The sequence below is a fragment of the Balaenoptera borealis genome (genome assembly GCF_965194805.1).
Source record: "Balaenoptera borealis genome assembly, chromosome: 13".
In the NCBI taxonomy this organism is placed as follows: domain Eukaryota; kingdom Metazoa; phylum Chordata; class Mammalia; order Artiodactyla; family Balaenopteridae; genus Balaenoptera; species Balaenoptera borealis.
In genome coordinates this window covers 59,097,711-59,119,393 of record NC_138870.1, presented here as the reverse complement: position 1 = coordinate 59,119,393, position 21,683 = coordinate 59,097,711, and the positions used below count along the sequence as shown (strand labels likewise).

Below are 21,683 nucleotides of genomic sequence, written 5' to 3'. Positions count from 1 at the left end.
TTTAGTTTTTTAAGGAACCTCCATACTGTTCTCCATAGTGGCTGTACCAATTTACATTCCCACCAACAGGGTAGGAGGGATCCTTTCTCCCCACACCGTCTCCAGCATTTATTATTTATAGACTTCTTCTTTTTTTTTTTTAATTTATTTTAAATTTTATTTATTTATTTACTTATGGCTGTGTTGGGTCTTCGCTTCTGCGCGAGGGCTCTCTCCAGCTGCGGCAAGTGGGGGCCACTCTTCATCGCGGTGCGCGGGCCTCTCACTATCGCAGCCTCTCTTTGTTGCGGAGCACAGGCTCCAGACGCGCAGGCTCAGCAACTGTGGCTCACGGGCCCAGCCACTCCGCGGCATGTGGGATCTTCCCAGACCAGGGCTCGAACCCGTGTCCCCTGCATTGGCAGGCAGACTCTCAACCACTGTGCCACCAGGGAAGCCCTTATAGACTTCTTGATGATGTCCATTCTGACCAGTGTGAGGTGATAACACATAGTAGTTTTGATTTGCATTTCTCTAATAATTAGCGATGTTGAGCATTTTTTCAAGTGCCTATTGGCCACCTATATGTCTTCTTTGGAGAAATGTCTATTTATATCTTCTGTCCATTTGCTGATTGTGACTTTCTTTTTTTTTATATTGAGCTGTATGAACTGTTTATATATTTTGGAAATTAATCCCTTGTCAGTCACATTGTTTGCAAATATTTTCTCCCATTCTGTAGGTTGTCTTTTCGTTTTGTTTATGGTTTCCTTTGCTGTGCAAAAGCACTATTGTAATTCTTTTTTTTTTTTTAAAGTCAGTGACCCTTACTCTTTTTATTTATTTATTTATTTGTTTGTTTGTTTGTTTTTGGCTGTGTTGGGTCTTCGTTTCTGTGCGAGGGCTTTCTCTAGTTGCAGCAAGCAGGGGCCACTCTTCATTGCGGTGTGCTGACCTCTCACTAACGCGGCCTCTCTTGTTGCGGAGCACAGGCTCCAGACGCGCAGGCTCAGTAGTTGTGGCTCACGGGCCTAGTTACTCCGCGGCCTGTGGGATCTTCCCAGACCAGGGCTCGAACCCGTGTCCCCTGCATTGGCAGGCAGATTCTCAACCACTGCACCACCAGGGAAGCCCTGTAATTCTTTTTGAAGCCAAATAATGTTTATAAATTTTTTCTTCTATGTAATTTTTAGAATAAGCTAATCAAGGTCCACTTTTTTAAAAATCCTGAGAGGATTTGGACCATAATTGCTTTTCTTTATAATATTGAGTCTTTCTATTCAGGAAAGTGGTATGTCCCCATTTAGTTGGTTGTTTTATATGTTTGTAAAAGTTTCATTGTTTTCACATGGGTTTTGTACATTTCTTGTTTCATTTACTCCTCAAAATTTTATAGTTCTTGTTGCTACTGTGAATGGAATCTTTACAATATTTTACAAACATTATCGGCAGTGTATAAGAAAGATATTCATCTTTGCAGGGTGATTATGTATACAGCCACCTTCCTAATTAGTTATTGACAGGTAAATTTTTACCCCTTCACAGTCTCATGCTTTCAAATTCTCGTATTAGCAATTGGAGACACAAGTTGGCTGCTCTTTCTGTCATCCCTTATTCCTGGAGATTAAAGACAAGTCTTTATGTTTTTGTTTTAACTAGATGTTACTTACGTTTTGGGATCTCTCAATCTAATTTCCACTACTACCACCACACACTGGTCCCTTGGGAGACCCTTTCCCACCTTCAACATTTTGGCTCAAATATGGCTAGAATTAAAAAAAAAAAAAAAAAACTTTAGTAAATACTAATGAATATTAAAGAAAATGCTAGAAACAACAGAAACCTAGATTCATGCAAGCTCAGAATTTTTACCATAGTACCGTTTACTTACTTTAAAAAGTGGTATGTATTTTAATGCATTAAAAATTTTAATTTGAGTTGATCCAGTAAAATATAAAATCTTGGAGAAATAATGAATTCTGTAATTGATTCTACAACACTATCCACTTCCTTCTAATATTCTAATCAGAATCGCTCTGGTTCCAAGTTTTTTATTAAGGCTTTTTACTCTTAACTATAGGAGAGATATAAGTATTGATATCAGTAGGAGTTCACACATTAAGAAGTCAAGTAATTTTGGGGGGAGTTCCCTGGTGATCTTGTGGTTAGGATTTGGCACTTTCACTGCCATAGCCTGGGTTCAATCACTGGTTGGGGAACTGAGATCCCACAAGCCGTGGGTGCAGCCAAAAAAAGAAGCCAAGTAATTTTTATTTTTTTCTCTGGTATGGGTCACAAGAGAATATTCCTTTCAAAATATAGAGTTGAGGAATAAAAGTAATAAGTCATACTGAGTGAGACAGAAATTGGAAATACAAGTCCTAAGACATAAGTGAATTTGTAGCATTGAAATAAACGACTCAATGTGTTCTTTTGCTATAAATTCAAGCCATCCTAAATTACTTACACTTTCTTGGCCATACTATGCATTTTTATATCTCTGTACCTTGACACATATTGTTTCATCTTCCTGGAATTTCCTTTTTTCCTACCACTATTGTCCATTTAGTGGACTCTTCCCAGTGAGCCAGTACATTATATGTGTGCTTTCCTCATGCAGTGTTTCAGGCCATACTGTTAAAGATCATCTTCATCAGATCCAAATCAATTACTTTGCTTTTTGTAAAGCTCTTTCTAGTCTTCTAGTGACGTTACTTACTTCTGTTCTACTATGTATTACATTGTATTATTACTTTTAATTGTCCTCTATGTCTCTTACATCATTGTGAGCCTCACTACCTATCACACATTTTGCCTCTAGTAAATGTGTGTTAACTGACACTTAAAATGCAGTGTTCTTGTACCTTGACTTACCTAACACTTAAGCTTCTGAACTATTTGGCCCTCTGTTTATCCCACTCATTCATTTATCCATCCCATCCACCCATTCCATCCATCTCTCTCTTCCATACATCCCATCTATCCACCCATCAGTTTTATTCATCTGTTCATCTATTCTATCATCCTGTCCGTCCATCCTATCTTTCCATTCTGTCTGTCCCATTCATCCATCCATCTATCCAGAAAGCACTTAATATGTGATTTCCTTTCTTTTTTTGACTGCGTTGGGTCTTTGTTGCTGCATGCGGGCTTTCTCTAGTTGCCACGAGGTGGGGATATGCTATGTTGTGGTGCACGGGCTTCTCATTGTGGTGGCTTCTGTTTTTGCGGAGCACGGGCTCTAGGCATGTGGGCTTCAGTAGCTGTGGCGTACGGGCTCAGTAGTTGTGGCACACGGGCTTTGTTGCTCTACGGCATGTGGGATCTTCCTGGACCAGGGCTTGAACCCGTGTCCCCTGCATTGGCAGACGGATTCTTAACCACTGCGCCACCAGGGAGGTCCTTAATATGTGATTTTTAACACTGTGATTGGCACTAGAAATTAAAAAATAAGAAAGATGTAATTTCTGGTTTCAAGGAACTCATAAAAGGGAAGTGGCACAAGCTAAATATATAAATCACTTTCCTATTTTTTGTAGTGGTCAAAGTAAGAGGTCAAGGTAATATTACCATTATTTTTAGTTAACTGCATTTTTTTATTTTTAAAAAATACAATAAATATTTGTTCACAAGTGAAGTGGGGTTTTACTTTTTTCCTGGAATTAATATCACATAGCAATTTTTATGGCACATGAGATAACATTAATTTTCTGGAAGACTATAGATGCTTTTTCCATTATTCCAGGAGACTTTTAAAGCAACAGTATATGATGTGATGTCTTCCAATATAATAAACGATGGTTTTATAATGCTCAGTTGCTACAAAGAGATTTACTCTATATAAAGGATAAAGCAAAATGTGTGAGCATATTTTAATGTTCATGGTTTTTAAAATGTTTTTTACCCATAAATAGATAACTCCTCTAATTTAGGAAATGAAATAAAGAAATAAAATTTTAATTTTGAATACAAACAAGATTTTAAAATATATTGCACAACTGTGATTAAAAAGGGAACAGAGAGGGAAGGACCAGCCTCCTTCCACATGTGGGAAAAAGAACCAGGCCTTGGCTTTCTTACTAGACTGGTATGAAACCAGGAAGTGGAAGACAGGCCAGGCGGGCATGGTGTGCATGAACACCTACCTTTAACATGGTGTCCCTGTCTGCCAGCAAAATATGGCTCCATAAAACTCAGATTCTGACTGATAGGATGAACAAGTCCTCATCTCAGTGGTCAGGGTGAGCCCAGAGATAATCAAGTGTTTCTTATTAAGACTCACAGTGCTCTCATCCCAATCTTGAGCAGAATTTTAACTGCCTATGTTCTGAGGTAAAAATATGAGGAGACAGAGAAGGTGCAAACATTTGCATTTTGCCAAATGTTACTTTATCTGTGGATAAAGTTACTGCTGTGATTTAAGTGATTCAGAGGTTAAAAAAGAATGTGGAATATTGGCTATGAAGCTTATTGCACTACATATGTATATTTTAAATTAGGTTATAACGTTCAACATTAAAAGTAAACACATTTGTTCTCTGTTTAACCTCTCTGCTAGATTTAGATAGTCAGATATTCTCACTCTAGGCACATCTCAGAGATACTGAGAGTTCAGTTGCAGACCACCTCAATAAAGCAAACATTGCAATAAAGTGAGTCACATGAATTTTTGCATTTCCCAGTGCATATAAAATTAATGTTTACACTACACTGTAGTCTGTTAAGTGTGCAATAGCATTATGTCTTAAAAAGCAGTATATATACCTTAATTTAAATAATTACTTTATTGCCAAAAATGCTAACCATCATCTGAGCTTTCAGCAAGTCCTAATCTTTTTGCTGGTGGAGGGTCTTACCTCAGTGTTGATGGCTTCTGACTGATCACGGTGGTGGTTGCTGAAGGTTGAGGTGACTGTGGCAATTTCTTAAATAAGACAGCAATGACATCTGCCACATCAGCTGACTCTTCCTTTCACCAGCATTTCTCTGTAGCATTCAATGCTGTTTGATAGAATTTTACCCAAAATAGAACTTCTTTCAAAATTGGATTTCAAACTCTGCCACTTTATCAACTAAGTTTATATCATATTCTAAATCCTATGTTGTCATTTCAACAGTCTTCACCAGGAGTAGATTCCATCTCAAGAAATCACTTTCTTTGTTCATCCATAAGAAGCAACTCCTCATCTGTTCAAGATTTAGCATGAGACTGCAGCAATTCAGTCATAGCTTCAGGCTCCACTTCTAATTCTAGTTCTCCTGCTATTTCCACTGCATCTGCAGTTACTTCCTCCACTGAAGTTTTGAGCCCCTCAGAGTCATCCATGAGGGTTGAAATCAACTTCTTCCAAACTCCTGTTCATGCTGATATTTTCGACCTCTTCCCATGAATCACGGATGTTCTTAATGGTATCTCAAATGGTGAAGCCTTTGCAGAAGGCTTTCAAGATACTTTGCCCAGATCCATCAGAGGAATCACTATCTGTGGCAGCTATAGCCTTACGAAATGTATTTCTTAAACCATAAGACTTGAAAGTTGAAATGACTTCTTGATCCATGGGCTGCAGGATGGATATCGTGTTAGCAGGCATGAAAAAACCACAAATCTCATTGTACATCTCCATCAGAGCTCTTGGGTTACCAGGGGCATTGTCAATGAGCAGTCATATTTTTATTTTATTTTTTTAAAATTTTGTTGGAGTATAGTTGATTTACAATGTTGTGTTAGTTTCAAGGGTACAGCAAAGGGATTCAGTTACACAGGTACATATATTCATTAACAGTCATATTTTTAAATAAACTTTTTTTTTGAGCAGTAGGTCTCAACCGTGGGCTGAAAATATTTAGTAAACCATGTTGTAAACAGATGTACAGTCATCCAGTCTCTGTTGTTCCATTCACAGAGCACAGGCAGAGCAGATTTTGCATAATTCTTAAGGTCTCTAGGATTTTCAGAATGGTAAATGAACATTGGCTTCAACTTCAAGTCACCAGCTGCATTAGCCTGTCCTCTGAAGCTCTGAAGCAAGGCATTGACTTCTCTATGAAAGTCCAAGATGGCATTGTCTTCATTAGAAGGCTGTTTCCTCTACACTGAAAGTTTGTTGTTTAGTGCAGCCACCTTCATTAATATCTTTTTTTTTAATTAGTTTTTATTGGAGTATAGTTGCTTTACAGTGTTGTGTTAGCTTCTACTCCACAGCAGAATGAATCAACCATACATATACATATATCCCATTGCTTTTGGATTTCCCTCCCATTTAGGACACCACAGTGCATTAAGTAGAGTTCTCTGTGCTATACATATGTTCCCCTCAATTGTCTATTTTATACATAGTATCAATAGTGTATATGTGTCAATCCCGATCTCCCAATTCATCCCACCCTACCCCTTTCCCCCTTGGTATCCATACATTTGTTCTCTACGTCTGTGTCTCTATTTCTGCTTTGCAAATAAAGTCACCTATACCATTTATCTAGATTCCACATATATGCGTTAATATACAGTATTTGTTTTTCTCTTTCTGTCTTCACTCTGTATGATACTCTCTGGGTCCATACATGTATCTACAAATGACACAATTTTTTTCCTTTTTATGGCTGAGTAATATTCCATTGTATATATGTACCACATCTGCTTTACCCATTCCTCTGTTGATGGACATTTAGCTTGCTTCCATGTCCTGGCTATTGCAGATAGTGCTGCTATGAACATTGGGGTGTATATGTTTTTTTTCAATTATGGCTTTCTCTGGGTATATGCCCAGTAGTGGGATTGCTGGGTCATATGGTGGTTCTATTTTTAGTTTTTTAAGGAAACTTCATACTATTCTCCATAATGGTTGTACCAATTTACATTCCCACCAATAGTGTAAGAGGGTTCCCTTTTCTCCATACCCTCTCCAGCATTTATTGCTTGTAGACTTTTTGATGATGGCCATTCTGACCGGTGTGAGGTGATACCTCATGGCAGTTTTGATTTACATTTCTCTAATAATTAATGATGTTGAGCATCTTTTCATGTGTTTGTTGGCCATCTGTATGTCTTCTTTAGAGAAATGTCTATTTAGGTCTTCTGCCCATTTCTTGATTGGGTTGTTTGGTTTTTTGTTATTGAGCTGCCTGAGCTGCTTGTATCTTTTGGAGATTAATCCTTTGTCAGTTGCTTCATTTGCAGATATTTTCTCCCATCCTGAGGGTTGTCTTTTCGCCTTGTTTATGGTTTCCTTTGCTGTGCAAAAGCTTTTAAGCTTAATTAGGTCCCATTTGTTTATTTTTGTTTTTATTTTCATTACTCTAGGAGGTGGGTCAAAAAAGATCTTGCTGTAATTTATGTCAAAGAGTGTTCTTCCTATGTTTTCCTCTAAGAGTTTTATAGTGTCTGGCCTTACATTTAGGTCTTTAATCCATTTTGTGTTTATTTTTGTGTATGGTGTTAGGGAGTGTTCTAATTTCATTCTTTTTTACATGTAACTGTCCAGTTTTCCCAGCACCACTTATTGAAGAAGCTGTCATTTCTCCATTGTATATTCTTGCCTCCTTTGTCATAGATTAGGTGACCATAGGTGTGTGGGTTTATCTCTGGGCTTTCTATCCTGTTGCATTGAGCTATATTTCTGTTTTTGTGCCAGTACCATACAGTCTTTTTTTTTTTTAATTATTTATTTATTTTATTTATTTTTATTTATGGCTGTGTTGGGTCTTCGTTTCTGTGCGATTGCTTTCTCTAGTTGCGGCAAGTGGGAGCCACTCTTCATCGTGGTGCGCGGGCCTCTCACTATCATGGCCTCTCTTGTTGCAGAGCACAGGCTCCAGACGCGCAGGCTCAGTAATTGTGGCTCACAAGCCCAGTTGCTCCGCGGCATGTGGGATCTTCCCAGACCAGGGCTCGAATCCGTGTCCCCTGCATTGGCAGGCAGATTCTCAACCACTGCGCTACCAGGGAAGCCCCCCATACAGTCTTGATTACTGTTGCTTTGTACTATTGTCTGAAGTCTTAGCTAGATCTTCTGGATAACTTGCTGCAGCTTCTACATCAGCCCTTGCTGCTTCACCTTGTGTTATGGAGATTACTTCTTTCCTTAAACCTCATGAACCAATCTCTGCTAGCTTCAAGCTTTTCTTCTGCAGTTTCCTCATCTCTCTCAGCCTTCACAGACTTGAAGGGGGTTAGGGCTTTGCTCTGGATTAAGCTTTCACTTAAGGGAATATTGTGGTTCCTTTGATCTTCTATCCAGACCGCTAAAACTTTCTCCATATCAGCAATAAGGCTATTTCACTTTCTTACCATTCATGTGTTCACTGGAGTAGCGTTTTTTTATTTCCTTCAAAAACATCTCCTTTGCATTTACAACTTGGCTAACTGCTTGGCCCAAGAGACCTAGCTTTTGGCCTATCTCAGCTTTCAACATGCCTTTCTCACTAAGCTTAATCATGTCTAGCTTTTGATTTAAAGTGAGAGACATGTGACTCTTCCTTTCACTTGAACACTTAGAGGACATTTAGGGTTATTAATTGGTCTAATTTTAATATTGATGTGTCTCAGGGAATAGGAAAGCCTGAGGAGGGGTAGAGAGACAGGGGAATGGCTGGTTGGTGGAGCAGTCAGAACACACACAACATTTATGGATTAAGTTCACTGTCTTATATGGGTGCGGTCATGGCACCTCAAAACAATTACAATAGTTACATCAAAGATCCCTGATCATAATCACCATAACAAATATATAGTGAAAAACCTTGAAATATTGCAAGAATTGCCAAAATGTGACACAGAGACACAGAGTAAGCAAATGCTATTGGAAAAGGGTCACTAATAGACTTGCTCGACACAAACTCACAATTTGTAAATAACACAGCATCTGTGAATCACAGTAAATCAAAGTGCAATAAAATGAGGTATGCCTGTATTGAGGGTCTTCTGCTAATGAACTGCATCTAAAACTACAACTAATATACTGTTTCCTTTAATATGATATGCATGTACTTTCATGAAATTTCTAAATTATGTGCTCCAAGACTAAACTGCAGAAAATTCATCATTGTTACACCATTAAATAAATCTCAGTGGAAGACAGAACAATTTAAATCTAAACAAATATACCTCTAGTTTACTACCAAAAGTTATCTAAAACCAAGATGCAGTATCTTATTTTAATTCTTGAAAATTGTATTTTGAAAGACTACCTCGTCCCTGTTCTTGCCACCATTTTTATCAACTGGAATAGAATTGATGATGGGATGATTTATGCCATTTTGTATACATTAAAAATTCAAGCCTGTTGCAAGTATGTACTTGTTAAAAACAAAAACAAAACCCTCAAAGCTGAAAAGATATTGTAAAAATTTTCATCTAAAAGTTTGTTTTGGTAAAAGAAGATATCTAAATGAGAAAGTTTTCTATTATGAAAATAAATATCAATTAATAAACAAATTTTTATAATTGATCTACTCTATATTTATTCTAATTTAAGATTAAATTAAAGCTCAGAAATTTTTATGTTTCTAGCAAAGTAGAAAATAATGACATCTTGCTGTTTCCTTTGGCTTTCTGCTACTAACTCTCATGTTGGTAGTTGCATAGCATGGTATGTTAATTAATTCCCAAGGCTGCAAAATAAATTATTCTTAGAAAATATGATCTACCCATTTATCTTTTGACAACATGTCAATGGAATATTCCTTAGGAAATACAGCAATTAAAGGAATTAACAATTAAAAGTTATCCATATTTCATGGTTAAAACAAAAGCATATAATTTATATCAAAGTACTTTGAAAAATATGGAGTGCTGTGCAAATGTAAAATAATAATAACTTTTGTATTTTTAATCTTAATTTTCCTAGTGTCTTTTCTCCTGTTTAGTAGGGCTTCTTTGTGCCTTGCATTTGATCTCTAATTCCATTTCTTTCTCTCTTGGCCAACCCTACCAGGCAGTGAATAAGAAAGGGATAAGGAACTAAAAAAGCACTGTGCTAGACCCTTTAGATAATGATCTCATTTAATCTTAGAGCATGGAAAACTCTCATTATTAGATAAGTCAGGTGTCTGTGACTCTTCTGGCCATAGGTGAAATAGGTCTTGGTTATTGTTTTGTTTGTATTGTCTGCTTTTGTCTTGATGTTATTATTCCTGTTAGTTTCCTTACTGCTACTTCAATGATCTTGAGTCCTTGAAACAAACAAAGAAAAAAAAAAAACAGGCCATCATAAAATGATTGAACTTGAAAGGATCATTAAGGATCCTCAAGCCCAATCAATTCCCTTCATTGTAGAGATAAAGAAACTAAGGGCTACTAGGAGCAACATGACAAGGACTAAATGCCACAAGCAACAATCAACTTTCCCTTGTTCAGTTCAAAACTACTTCACCATTTAGCATCTCTAAGAGTTAGGACAGAATTATGACCAAGGTGCTATGATAGCATGAGGAGGGATACTTAGCTGAGAATGTGTGTGTGTGTGTGTGTGTGTGTGTGTGTGTGTGTGTGTGTGTGTGTGAAAGAGAGAGAGAGAAATGCAGAGAGACAGAGAGAGGAAGAGTTCTCAGGAGATGGGTGAAAAAAGTTTTCCTGCAGTGATTGACACCTTAGGATCAATAAGAAGTAATCCAGGTTTAGATGAAGAGGAAAGGGCATTAAATTCAGAGGAAATAGCATATTAAAAAATATGAAAGGTTGAGAGAACATGGGTGTGTGAAACTGAATGAGGGAATTAAAATGGCATATAAAATGGCCAATGGAAAATATCATTAATATTATGAAGACTCGAGAGGTAAATTCTTCTCAGAGATCTGTAAGTATTTGTTTTGATGATCTTGTACTTTAATTGTCTTATGGGATTCACATACCCTTCCTCCCTATGTTTTTCTTTTTTACCATGGCTACCAGGAAGCTTAGTGCTTAGTTTTATATATTTTTTTAAATAAATTTATTTATTTATATATTTATTTTTGCCTGCATTGGGTCTTTGTTGCTGTGCGTGGACTTTTCTCTAGTTGCACCGAGTGGGGGTGCTACTCTTCATTCGCGGGCTTCTCATTGTGGTGGCTTCTCTTGTTGCAGAGCATGGGCCCTAGGTGCACAGGCTTCAGTAGTTGTGGTGCATGGGCTCAGTAGTTGTGGCTCTCTGGCTCTAGAGCGCAGGCTCAGTAGTTGTGGCGCACGGACTTAGTTGCTTCGTGGCATGTGGGGTCTTCCGAACCAGGGATCAAACCCGTGTCCCCTGCATTGGCAGGCGGATCCTTAACCACTGCGCCACCAGGGAAGCCCTTAGTTTTTTATTTAATTGTGGTAGCCTCTTTTGAGACTTGTTTTTCTGATATATTATCCTTTTTAAAAATTTCCTTCTTATTTATTTGTTTTTGTGTTTCTCTTGTTTAAGTTGTCTTTAAAAAAAGTATTTTTGCTTACTTATTGACGGTCTGAAAGAGTCCCTGATATGGAAGAGAGGACAACTCCAGACAAATTGTGTCTACTTCTCTACTTCTGGCCAGGACTGTCCCTGTTTTGACCAATGACTTTTTTCATGGCTGTAGAGAATAATTTTTTGGTGTTAATAGACATGTGATTCAATGGCATAAGGATTTAATTAAAATGTTGAAGCTTAGATGTGACAAGCCAAAATGGAGACCAGTTAATTAAGCATAGAATGACCTTTTACAATAATCAAAGAATTTCCTTTATTTCTTCCAGAGATTCAAAGTTTAAATAGCCTTTTTATATTCCACATAAAATATACAGGCTTAAAGTTTCCAGGAAGGTATTTTTTGGAATCCTAATCTTTTTTCTTGATTGATTCTAAAATTGAGATAATGTGCCACCCCTAAATTCCTGAACGTAAAAATTTTTTTCAGCTCTGTAGTCACACAGTCTGTTAAATCAAACAAACATTTTTTCCCTGTAAGCCATACTCAAATTTTTTTTTGAAAGAAAGCAAGTCGCAAATAAACAGGAAAATATTTTTAAGCACCTACCTTGTAGCAGACATTTTACCAGGTATCAAGATTATAAAGATAAATGTTTATAGCCAGGTAAGGGAGACAAATTTTTTTTTAATTGTTATGTCATTGTTATGGGTTGAATGTTTGTATCCACCCCCCCACCAAATTCATATGTTGAAATCCTAACCCCTAATGTGATGGTATTAGGAGGTGGGACCCTAGGAAGTTTTTTATGTAATGAAGGTGGCGTCCTCATGGATGGGATTAGTACCTTATAAAAGGGACCCCAGAGAGATCTTCACCCCTTCTTCCATATGAAGACACAGTGAGAAGACGACCATACATGAACCAGGAAGTGGGCTATTACCAGACACAAAATCTGCCAGCGCCTTAATATTGGACTTACCAGCCTCCAGAACTGTGAGAAATAAATTTCTACTGTTTATAAGTCACCCAATCTATGTTATTATTTTAAAGAAGTCCAAACTGACTAAGGCAGACATGATGTGGCAAGAAGCAGACACTTGAGCTGGCTCTTGATCAATGACAAGTATTTTGCCAAGTGACTATCTGTGCTGAAGAGTGAGGATTGTGGTGAGGAAGGAATTGCATATGCAAACGTATCCATTCTTTAGAGAAGAGTAATCTGGTCAGACTGGTTGGACTATTAAATATGGTAGGATCCCTTGTGATGGTAGAATCCAGAGTGAGTGATTGCCAGAAAGATCTAAGAGTGGGGTTCAAGTTCTCTTTAAGGCAAGACACTAATGTTTTTTATCTTTATATTTCCTATGAAACTTGGTATGAAGGAGAATTAATAAGACCTACAAATAACACAGTCCTCTTCACAAAGTAAAGTAAGTCCACAAGAAAACCTTAGCTTTCTCCCAGAGTTAAATCCATATATAGATGCCTGAGATATTTGTTACTGCAGCTACTTTAATATGATGTACAAGAGAGAGGAAAGATTAGTAAGAATTGAGATGGTCTTGAATGTGCTGGCTAAGATAGCTTTAGTTCTTATTCTTTGATTTTTATCTCTGTTTTTGGATGCTATAACAATTATAAAATAGTAGTTTGATAATAGTGAACGCTATAATTTGGGGGATCTTGTAATTTCCAATAGGGAACACTAAGTACAGCATTAAAGTGATTTTCAGCAATGTGCCTCAATTTGGCTATGGTATTATTATTTAGCATTACATTATTTTCTGTTTACTATTGTACATAATCAAGACAATGAACTTAGATAGGCTTGAATGCCACAGTTGTCCATATGCCATGACTGTGTTAGTGGGATGAGAATTGAAGCATGCCTGTGTGTTCATACTGGATATTTTCATGACTGATTGCAAAGCATGCAGTTAGATTGACTGTAGCCAGTCACTCCAATATGTTGTACAACAGTTATTTTGTATATTTGGATTTAACCCATATGGGAAAAAATATCACCAAGGTAAAGCTTTGTCTAAAAATATGATTTTTATAGGTTATTTTTTTAACTATCACTTCTCACTTTTGTCCTTGTTTTGCATCGCTTGAGCTGTAAGTCGAAGTGCTCAGAATAATCACTGAATTCATACCATATGACCCTGGCTGCATGTGAGAACAGATACTAGTCTATATAAGGAATAAATGTGTGTTTTAAGGGTCTCATGTAAAGATTTTAAATCCAATTTTTCCATTGCTTCCTTTAACAGACAGATGTGTCTACAGAAAATATGTTGGCCCCAAGAAATAGTAAAATCACTCTTAGGAAAGCAGCAAATCCTTTAAAGTAACCATTTTAAAGGAAGATTGTGAATATATCCCTGAGAAAATAAAATAAACATTCCATACTGCCATTAGAGAATTACTTTGCAGGCAGAATTTTTCAAAGGCCACAGGCAGAAGTTTTCAAAGGCTACCCATAAACATCTAAACCTTTATAGTGTGTATCCTTGTATTAACTTACAACTTCCTCTCCACTATTCTCCCCCATGAAATCTCTGCTCAAATCTTACGTTTTTCTTGCCATTCTCTGAAGATACCATGAGCTCTTGCCTCAGGACCTTTGCATTCAAACTTTCCTCCCTCTATGCTTAGCAAGCTTCTATTGACTGTCCCCCTCTCCTACTATTTTGTTTACATTCAGTCTGATTTCACAGGAAGTTCTGACACACAAATTATACCATAGAATTAATCTTACATTGAGCTGAGCAGACTGGCTTCTGATACCTACATGTCAGTCAGTTATTACCTGTGGGAAACCCTGGAAGGGATGGTGGAAGGCAGTTTGTGAAGGGTGGGGAGCAAAACCTTGCAGGCCTGGCAGTTCCTGTCAGCTTAGGGCAGTTCTCTGGAGAATAGGGTAGCTGTATTGGCACCTTATAAGGTGGATCTTGTTGAGGCACCAACTGCATCCACTGTAAAAGTGGTTCATAAATATGTTGTGTCTAACAGGATCAGCATGGTAGCATACAGCAACAACAACAGCAACGTACGTTCTACAATGGCATCATGGGTTATTAGATTTTATTCATTTCTGTGTATCAGAAGCTGAATGAATTAGCAAACTGGTTAAAGAAGAAACTTGTAGATTAGGAATCAACAAAAGTCTTAATAATCTGTGAGATAATGAGCTAATTTTAGCACCCAACAACTTCTACCAGAATTTATTGAGCTCTTACTATGTGCCAGTTCCCATACTAGGCACTAGTGATATAAAGGTAAATCAAACAGATGTGCCACCCTCCCCACAACAAGGAGCCTAAAATATAGTGGATTAATTAAATATTATACATCTAAAACACATACACACACAGATCTTGCATGACAGTTGAATATTCTGTCATATTAAAATAGACACCCATGCTATATGTTTTCAGCATTATATGATAAGAAAATTCTCTTTTAATTTTCAACTCCTGCACTGAAGATTTTTTTGTGTGTTTGGGTTTAATGGATAGGACAATGACATAATGGAAAAAAATATACATGTTGTGATTAAACAGATATATTTAAATTCCAGAGCAGGACTCATTCTGAAATTTAAACCTTGGCAAGTTACAGAATAAATTTGAGCCGTGTTTCTTTATCTCTAAAGAAAATGGCAATAAAATACTTACTGTGCAGGGTTAATGTGTGGTCTTCAAACAATGTCAGTTCTTTCCTCTTTCCAGAAACTATATGTTGAACATGGGTTTTGAAAGAGAGGAAAATAAAATAGACTGCTTCCAATTACTTTAGGACTATCTGACAATGAAAAACTCTGACTCTGCACAATTTCTATCCTGAACGTTAGTATTGCTACAAATTTTTGGCATGTGCAAAAGTTTTGGAAAGCAAGCCTTCTTGGTAAATTGAAAAATATTAATCAATTTTTGTGTCTCCTATTCCAAAGAGCTACCTGAGGGAAAAGGAGCTCATTGGTACGGATTTTCTTTTTTCTGTAACTGAATTTTTCTATGACCTTTCCACAATCATTATGAAGAGAAAAAAATTGGCTCACCTGACTAAGGCTCCCATAGAAAAGAACTAATCTTCAGCTGCTTAGTAAATTCCTACAAGTTAGAAGATTTATGTAAAAGGCAATAGGACAAAAATGCAAAGTTTTATGAGCCCTATAGTTGGGTGAAGACTAGACAAAAATGTGAAGAAGACAATGTTTGTCTTTGGTGTTCCTGATCTCTCCTTTCACTCCTCCATCTTGGGTGTACAGGGCTCTCCAGTGCTTTCCCCTTTCTCCTTTATTGGAGGTTCTGTTAAATTAACTCTAATTTGTAAGTGTATTATCTCCCTCAGGGGTATTTTCTGGTCAACAAGGAGGTAGGACAAAGTCAGAGGAATATATATATAGTCAATTTGAGAAATATATGACTCTGTAAGCAGTATAAGGAATATGTTTAATGAACTCACGGATTTTTACACCTAAATAAGACAGTTTGATGTGGTAAAATGAACACTGGACAAGCGTAGTGGGCATAGGAGGTTTTATCATCCATTCTCCCTTTTTGAGCGATAGCATAATAGTATTACAATTTCCTTTTGTGGAATTACCTCTTCCCTATTAAGTGAAAACTTTCTGAGACCATAAATCAAGGTACATGCCTCACTGACTAAGGGGTGGGTAGATGACCCAAGAGTCAATCTGACTTTTTCTTCCTGGTCCTTGGACTTGTTAATGGAGTGATCCAGGAATAAAGACAACAGTTGGTTCCTCATGTTCTATGATTGCTCTCTGTCAAAACATTGAACAGTTCCTATTCCTGAGCCCGCTGTAGCTACCTGGTTTTGTACTTTCTGATCTTGGCACTTGAGGCTTTGCTTTACTTCTGTGAGAACTCCGTTATCTTCTAGCACATTCCTTCTTTCTTAGGATAGCCAGGGGGGTTTCTGTTGCTTACAACCAAAGACTGACATCCGACTCAAGGTATCAGGAGACATGATGGCTCTGTGTGAAATACTTAGCATATCTGGTTTTATTTTTCTCATGTGTGAAAAGGAAGTGGTCGAACTACATGGTTTCTAATTTCTTCTCTAATTATAAAAAGAAATAAATGTATAAGATTGCCCTCCTTAGAAGTCTTTAATAATTCTGAACATATGCCTATTCCTAGATGAATAGATTCAGGGATAATGCACTTTCCCATTAACTGCGACTTCTAATTTGGTCTCTTAGCATGCCTTCAGCCTCTAGGCCCTGGAGTCCATTTAAGGTCATTTAAGCAGAGGCCACATCTGCGGTATCTGAATTATCTGGCTAAGCATCCTGAACTCATTGGATATTTGCCAACCATATGCTAGATCAGGGCCGGTCAGAATGGCCTCATTTTGAAGGACTACTTAAATGGCAAGAGAAATTACATCCGAGAGAAAGGAAAACATGGGTAAAGAGCCCAAGGAATTGGCACAGCTGGGTATCATTAGCAATAATCAAACTTTATCCAAGATAAAAAGCAACAGGAAGTGAGATGGGGGTAATGTGTATATGTATGTGTATGAATATGTATGTATTTATGTACATGTATGTGTATATGTATGTATATATATATGTCTGTGTAAGAAATTAAATGTGTAAACACTTTTTAAAAATCTTATTTCTTCTGCCTGCTTTGCCCCCTCATTCCTAACTTGAATCTTTCTACTGTGTTCCAGTGAGAGTGTTTGATGTACTGAAATCATCTTAGAATTTCAGTCTTTGAGGCAGTGACTTTAATGCTACAGACTCAGAGGAAGATTAAATAATTATATCATTAACAAGAAAAAAAAGTGCAAATATTAAACAGCTGCAGGAGAATCTAAGCAATGTGAAAAACAGATCCATAAAAGATCCATATCCTTTTCTTCTCCAGTTATTACGTATCTTATAATGATTAATTTTCTGATTATAAAATAAAACATTTACTTTAGAAAACAGTAACTTGGAAAATAATGAAGTGTATATAGAGGAGCAAATAAATATTGCCTATACTTTTACCATCCAGATATATCCACTATTAGTATCTTGATGTATTTTCTTTTATTTGCAGAAAATGTTTTTTAATGAAATAATCCAAAGTTGGGCTTTACTGAGCCTAGTTTGGTAATTCTTCTAATTCTAAACATGCATTTAGTTACCAATTTGTTAGACAAGAGTTCCCTTAGCAGCCGTTAATTTAGCTTTAAAAATATTCTTTAAAAATAATTATCCAGCAGATTTTATTTTTGAAGCTTAAATTTGACAGTTTACATTTGCCTCTCCCCCATCCCAATCCCTTTCACTCACTCCATTGTACCAATCTTTGCTCACCTTCAAGTGTAAGCCAAAAGTCCCCACCCCCAACCACACGAATCCACAGGACATGTCAAAATAGGAAGAGATAGTCAATAATAATAATTGAACGCATGTGGCAGGTACCTTACCAATGGCTTTTTGTGTTTTATCTCATTTAATCCTCACAAAGCCTTATGATAAAGATACTATTAATATGCTCATTTTACTGATGAGAAAACTAAATCTCAGGGAAAGTAAATGACTTGCTTAAGATGGTCATAAACTAGTTAGTGGCAAAGCTGACCTTTACTCTCAGGTCAACCTGGTCTCAAAGCCACTATGCTACTGTAGCATGTAAGGGCAAAGAAAAGCCATGCCTAGACAAAACTGTGAAGGCAGAAGTCTGTGTTTAGTGCTCTTAATTCCCATCCAGTAGGAGCCCTTTTTAAAAAATAGTCTTTGATGGGAAGAAGGATATTCATTAAGGGCTTTCTGTATTAAGGTAGGTGAGATACTTTGAACATTATGATGTTCATAGGGAACATTGACCTCTAGAACATTAGATCTGGCATCTAGAGTTCTACTAAGTTATCTAGCTATACTAAGTATGATCTAATTCCTTCAATTTACAGATAAAAAATGGAAGCCTAGAGAGGTGAGATTATAATTTCTTAGCAATAATAGACTATGGCCTAGAATCTGTGTCTCTTGTTTCTCTCAATCTAGAACTTTCTGGTCACGCCGAGGCTTCTTTGTTTCATAATGTAGATGAATCTGATGAAACAAAATGATATTGAATGGACTTTGAAGAGTATTGTTTTTCCACCTGCTAGATGATTTTCTCTAGGTTCAAATTTTTTAGGCCAAGGCCACACAGTGGCTAATATTTACTTTCAAGGCTTTGTGTCTTTCTGATTTTATCAACAGAATCACTTGAGATTCAACCAATTCATATTCCTAAGTTTTAAAATGCCCATGTGAAACATTTTCTGTTCCATCTGTCCTATGTGTTGTTTCAATTTATATGGAACCACATAAGGCAGAAGTTATGTCTGAAATGGTTTCATGTCGTAATGTGTGTTCTTTTTCTCTTTTTGGCTCTTTGTTATAATTTTTTAAATGGAAAAACATATCAAACACAAAGAGTAACCAAATGAAACAAAAGTGTAAAACACAGTCCCTTCGTGTAGTTTAACAGAAAAAGTAGTTTAGAGAATAAAAGGATAAATTGATGCATATAGATCTATTTCTGTTTGAATTCTTATGGTTGGTCTCAAGTCTACTTGCCTTGGAAGAGTTCATTCTGAATTTTTCCATCGTGAAATTCAGTGCTTCTCTTCAATCCAGAACTCAAAGCCATTACTGAAGCCACTTTACCTTTAGTTTGGAAGGTACTTTCTTTCCCACTGGTTTTGACCTTAAGCTTGATCTTGAGCCTCTGAGTTTGACTATTTAAAATAACTAGGTTGCAGAAATAACAAGAACATTTCTCATTAGATAGAAATGATGAGAACAGAATGTCTATTTAGTTTTCTTCCGATAAAGTGAGCTGAAATTCCCAGAAGACTGAATAAGAATAAATAGTAAGGGCAGATGTTTTCAGATTTGTAGACTTATGAAATAATTCTGTGAAATGTGATTTGAATAAGTATATGCTTTACAAAACTAAGCTCTGTCAGCACCACACCCAGGACATTTACTATAGTATGCATTTCAAATAAGCACATGTGGATTTTCTTTTTTTAAAAAATTAATTAATTAATTTATTTTTGGCTGTATTGGGTCTTTGTTGCTGTGCATGGGCTTTCTCTAGTTGTGGCGAGTGGGGGCTACTCTTCGTTGCGGTGGCAGGCTTCTTGTTGCGGTGGCTTCTCTTGTTGCGGAGCACTGGCTCTAGGCACGCAGGCTTCAGTAGTTGTGGCTCGCAGGCTCTAGAGTGCAGGCTCAGTAGTTGTGGCACATGGGCTTAGTTGCTCCACGGCATGTGGGATCTTCCCAGACCAGGATTCGAACCCGTGTCCCCTGCATTGGCAGGTAGATTCTTAACCACTACATAAGCAGGGAAGTCCACATATGGATTTTCTATATTGATGCTTTTTCTTTGAGTTTGCTAAAGGCTTGAGTTATGTTAAATGAAACAGAGAAGCAGAGAAGGATATCTAAATGCTGGGTGACAAATGAGGGTGATGGATGTCTATAATTTATACATCTAGAAATCTAATCTATCATTACTTTGGGAAGAAAAGCATTTTATACGGTTAAGGATTGGCTACCTTTATAAATCTCTTGCATTTTGGAATTCTCATAAGTTAAACAAATTTAGTTTCATTTATATTTAGATATGTAATACAAAATGAGTATTTGTACATTTTAAATAGAAATATATGGGACTTCCCTGGTGGCTCAGTGGTTAAGAATCCTCCTGCCAATGCAGGGGACACAGGTTCGAGCGCTGGTGCCAGAAGATCCCACATGCCATGGAGCAACTAAGCCCATGCACCACAACTACTGAGCCTGTACTCTAGAGCCCTTGCACCACAACTACTGAGCCCAAGTGCCGCAACTACTGAAACCCGCATGCCTAGAGCCCATGCTCCGCAACGAAAGAAGCTACTGCAACGAGAAGCCCACTCACCGCGATGAAGAGTAGCCCCCGCTTGCCGCAACTAGAGAAAGCCCACGTGCAGCAATGAAGACCCAAAGCAGCCAAAAATAAAAAATAATAAATAAATAATATTTAAAATAAATAGAAATATATTTGGCGTATAACATACTGTAAATTTAAGGGATACAACATACTGATTTTGATACATTTATATTATTGTAGTATGATTGTCATTTTATCAATAATTAGCACCTCTATCACTTTACCTAATTATCATTTCTTATCATTTGAGTGGTTAGAATAACTAAGTTCTAGTCTCTTAGGAAGTTTGATGATTATAATACAATATTGTTGTCTCTCTTCACCATACTGAGCATTATTAGATCTCTAAGGCTTATTTACTACTTGTTGCAAGTTTGTACCCTTAAACAACATATGTTCTATCCCATTCCTCCCCCGCCCCCATCCCCTGGTAACCACCATTTTACTCTGTTTCTATGAATTTGGCTTTTTTAGATTCCACATATGAGTGAATCATATAGTACTTATCTTTCTCTGTCTGACTTACCTCACTTAGCATAGTGTCCTCAAGATTCATCCAGGTTATCACAAATGACAGGATGTCCTTCTTTGTCATGACTGAATAATATTCCATTTGTGTGTATTATACCACAGCTTCTTAACAGTTCATCTGTTGGTGGGCCTTAGGTTGTTTCCATATCGTGGCTATTGTGAATAATGCTACAGTAAACATGGGAGTGCATATATCTCTCAATATCCTGTTTTCATTTCCTTTAGGTATACACCCAGAAGTAGCATTGATGGGTCATATGGTAGTTTTATTTTTAATATCTTGAGGAATTTCCATATTGTTTTCCATAGTGGCTGAACCAACTTATATTCCCACTAACAGTGTACAAGGTTTCCCTTTTTGCCACATCCTTGCCAACACTTGTTATCAATTGTCTTCTTAATGATAACCATTTAACAGGTGTGAGGTAATATCTCACTGTGGCTTTGATTTGCATTTCCCTGATGATTAGTGATATTGAGCATATTTTCAGGTACCTGTTGGCCATTTGGATGTCTTTGGGAAAATGTCTGTTTAGTTCTTCTGCCTATTTTTTAATTGAATTGTTTGGTTTTTTGTTATCGAGTTGTATGAGTTTGTACATTTTAATATTCACAATTATACAGTATTCAAAAATATTCTATATCATTATATCCTGTATCCTTCGGCACATGACTAAAAGAAAATTTATGCATCCAGAAATCCTTTTCTCAATTCCCTGACAGTGGCAAAGCCTGAAGGAAAAAATACAGGTTTCCACATTTTTTATGATAAGCCCTATTCTATAATGTTGGGTAATGCTGTCCTATGCGGGGCTTAGATTCATTTATTATCAAATACTTTCTAAATGTCTA

At 36.9% G+C, this 21,683-nt stretch overlaps 1 protein-coding gene across 8 annotated transcripts in view; it reads left to right on the top strand.

Moving 5' to 3' along the window:
- The window catches only part of LOC309609790 (uncharacterized protein), a 301,740-nt gene that overhangs the window by 87,191 nt on the left and 192,866 nt on the right, over positions 1–21,683 (top strand). For 2 of the 8 annotated variants that reach the window (XM_082351765.1, XM_082351766.1), the window contains exon 4: positions 12,240–12,339. The exons of 5 other annotated variants lie outside the window; for them this stretch is intronic. In XM_082351765.1, coding sequence (XP_082207891.1) covers positions 12,240–12,339 — 100 coding nt within the window. Of the gene's footprint in view, positions 1–12,239; positions 12,340–12,728; positions 20,403–21,683 lie in introns of those variants that run through there. One more of the 8 variants, XM_082351764.1, reaches the window with a different exon arrangement.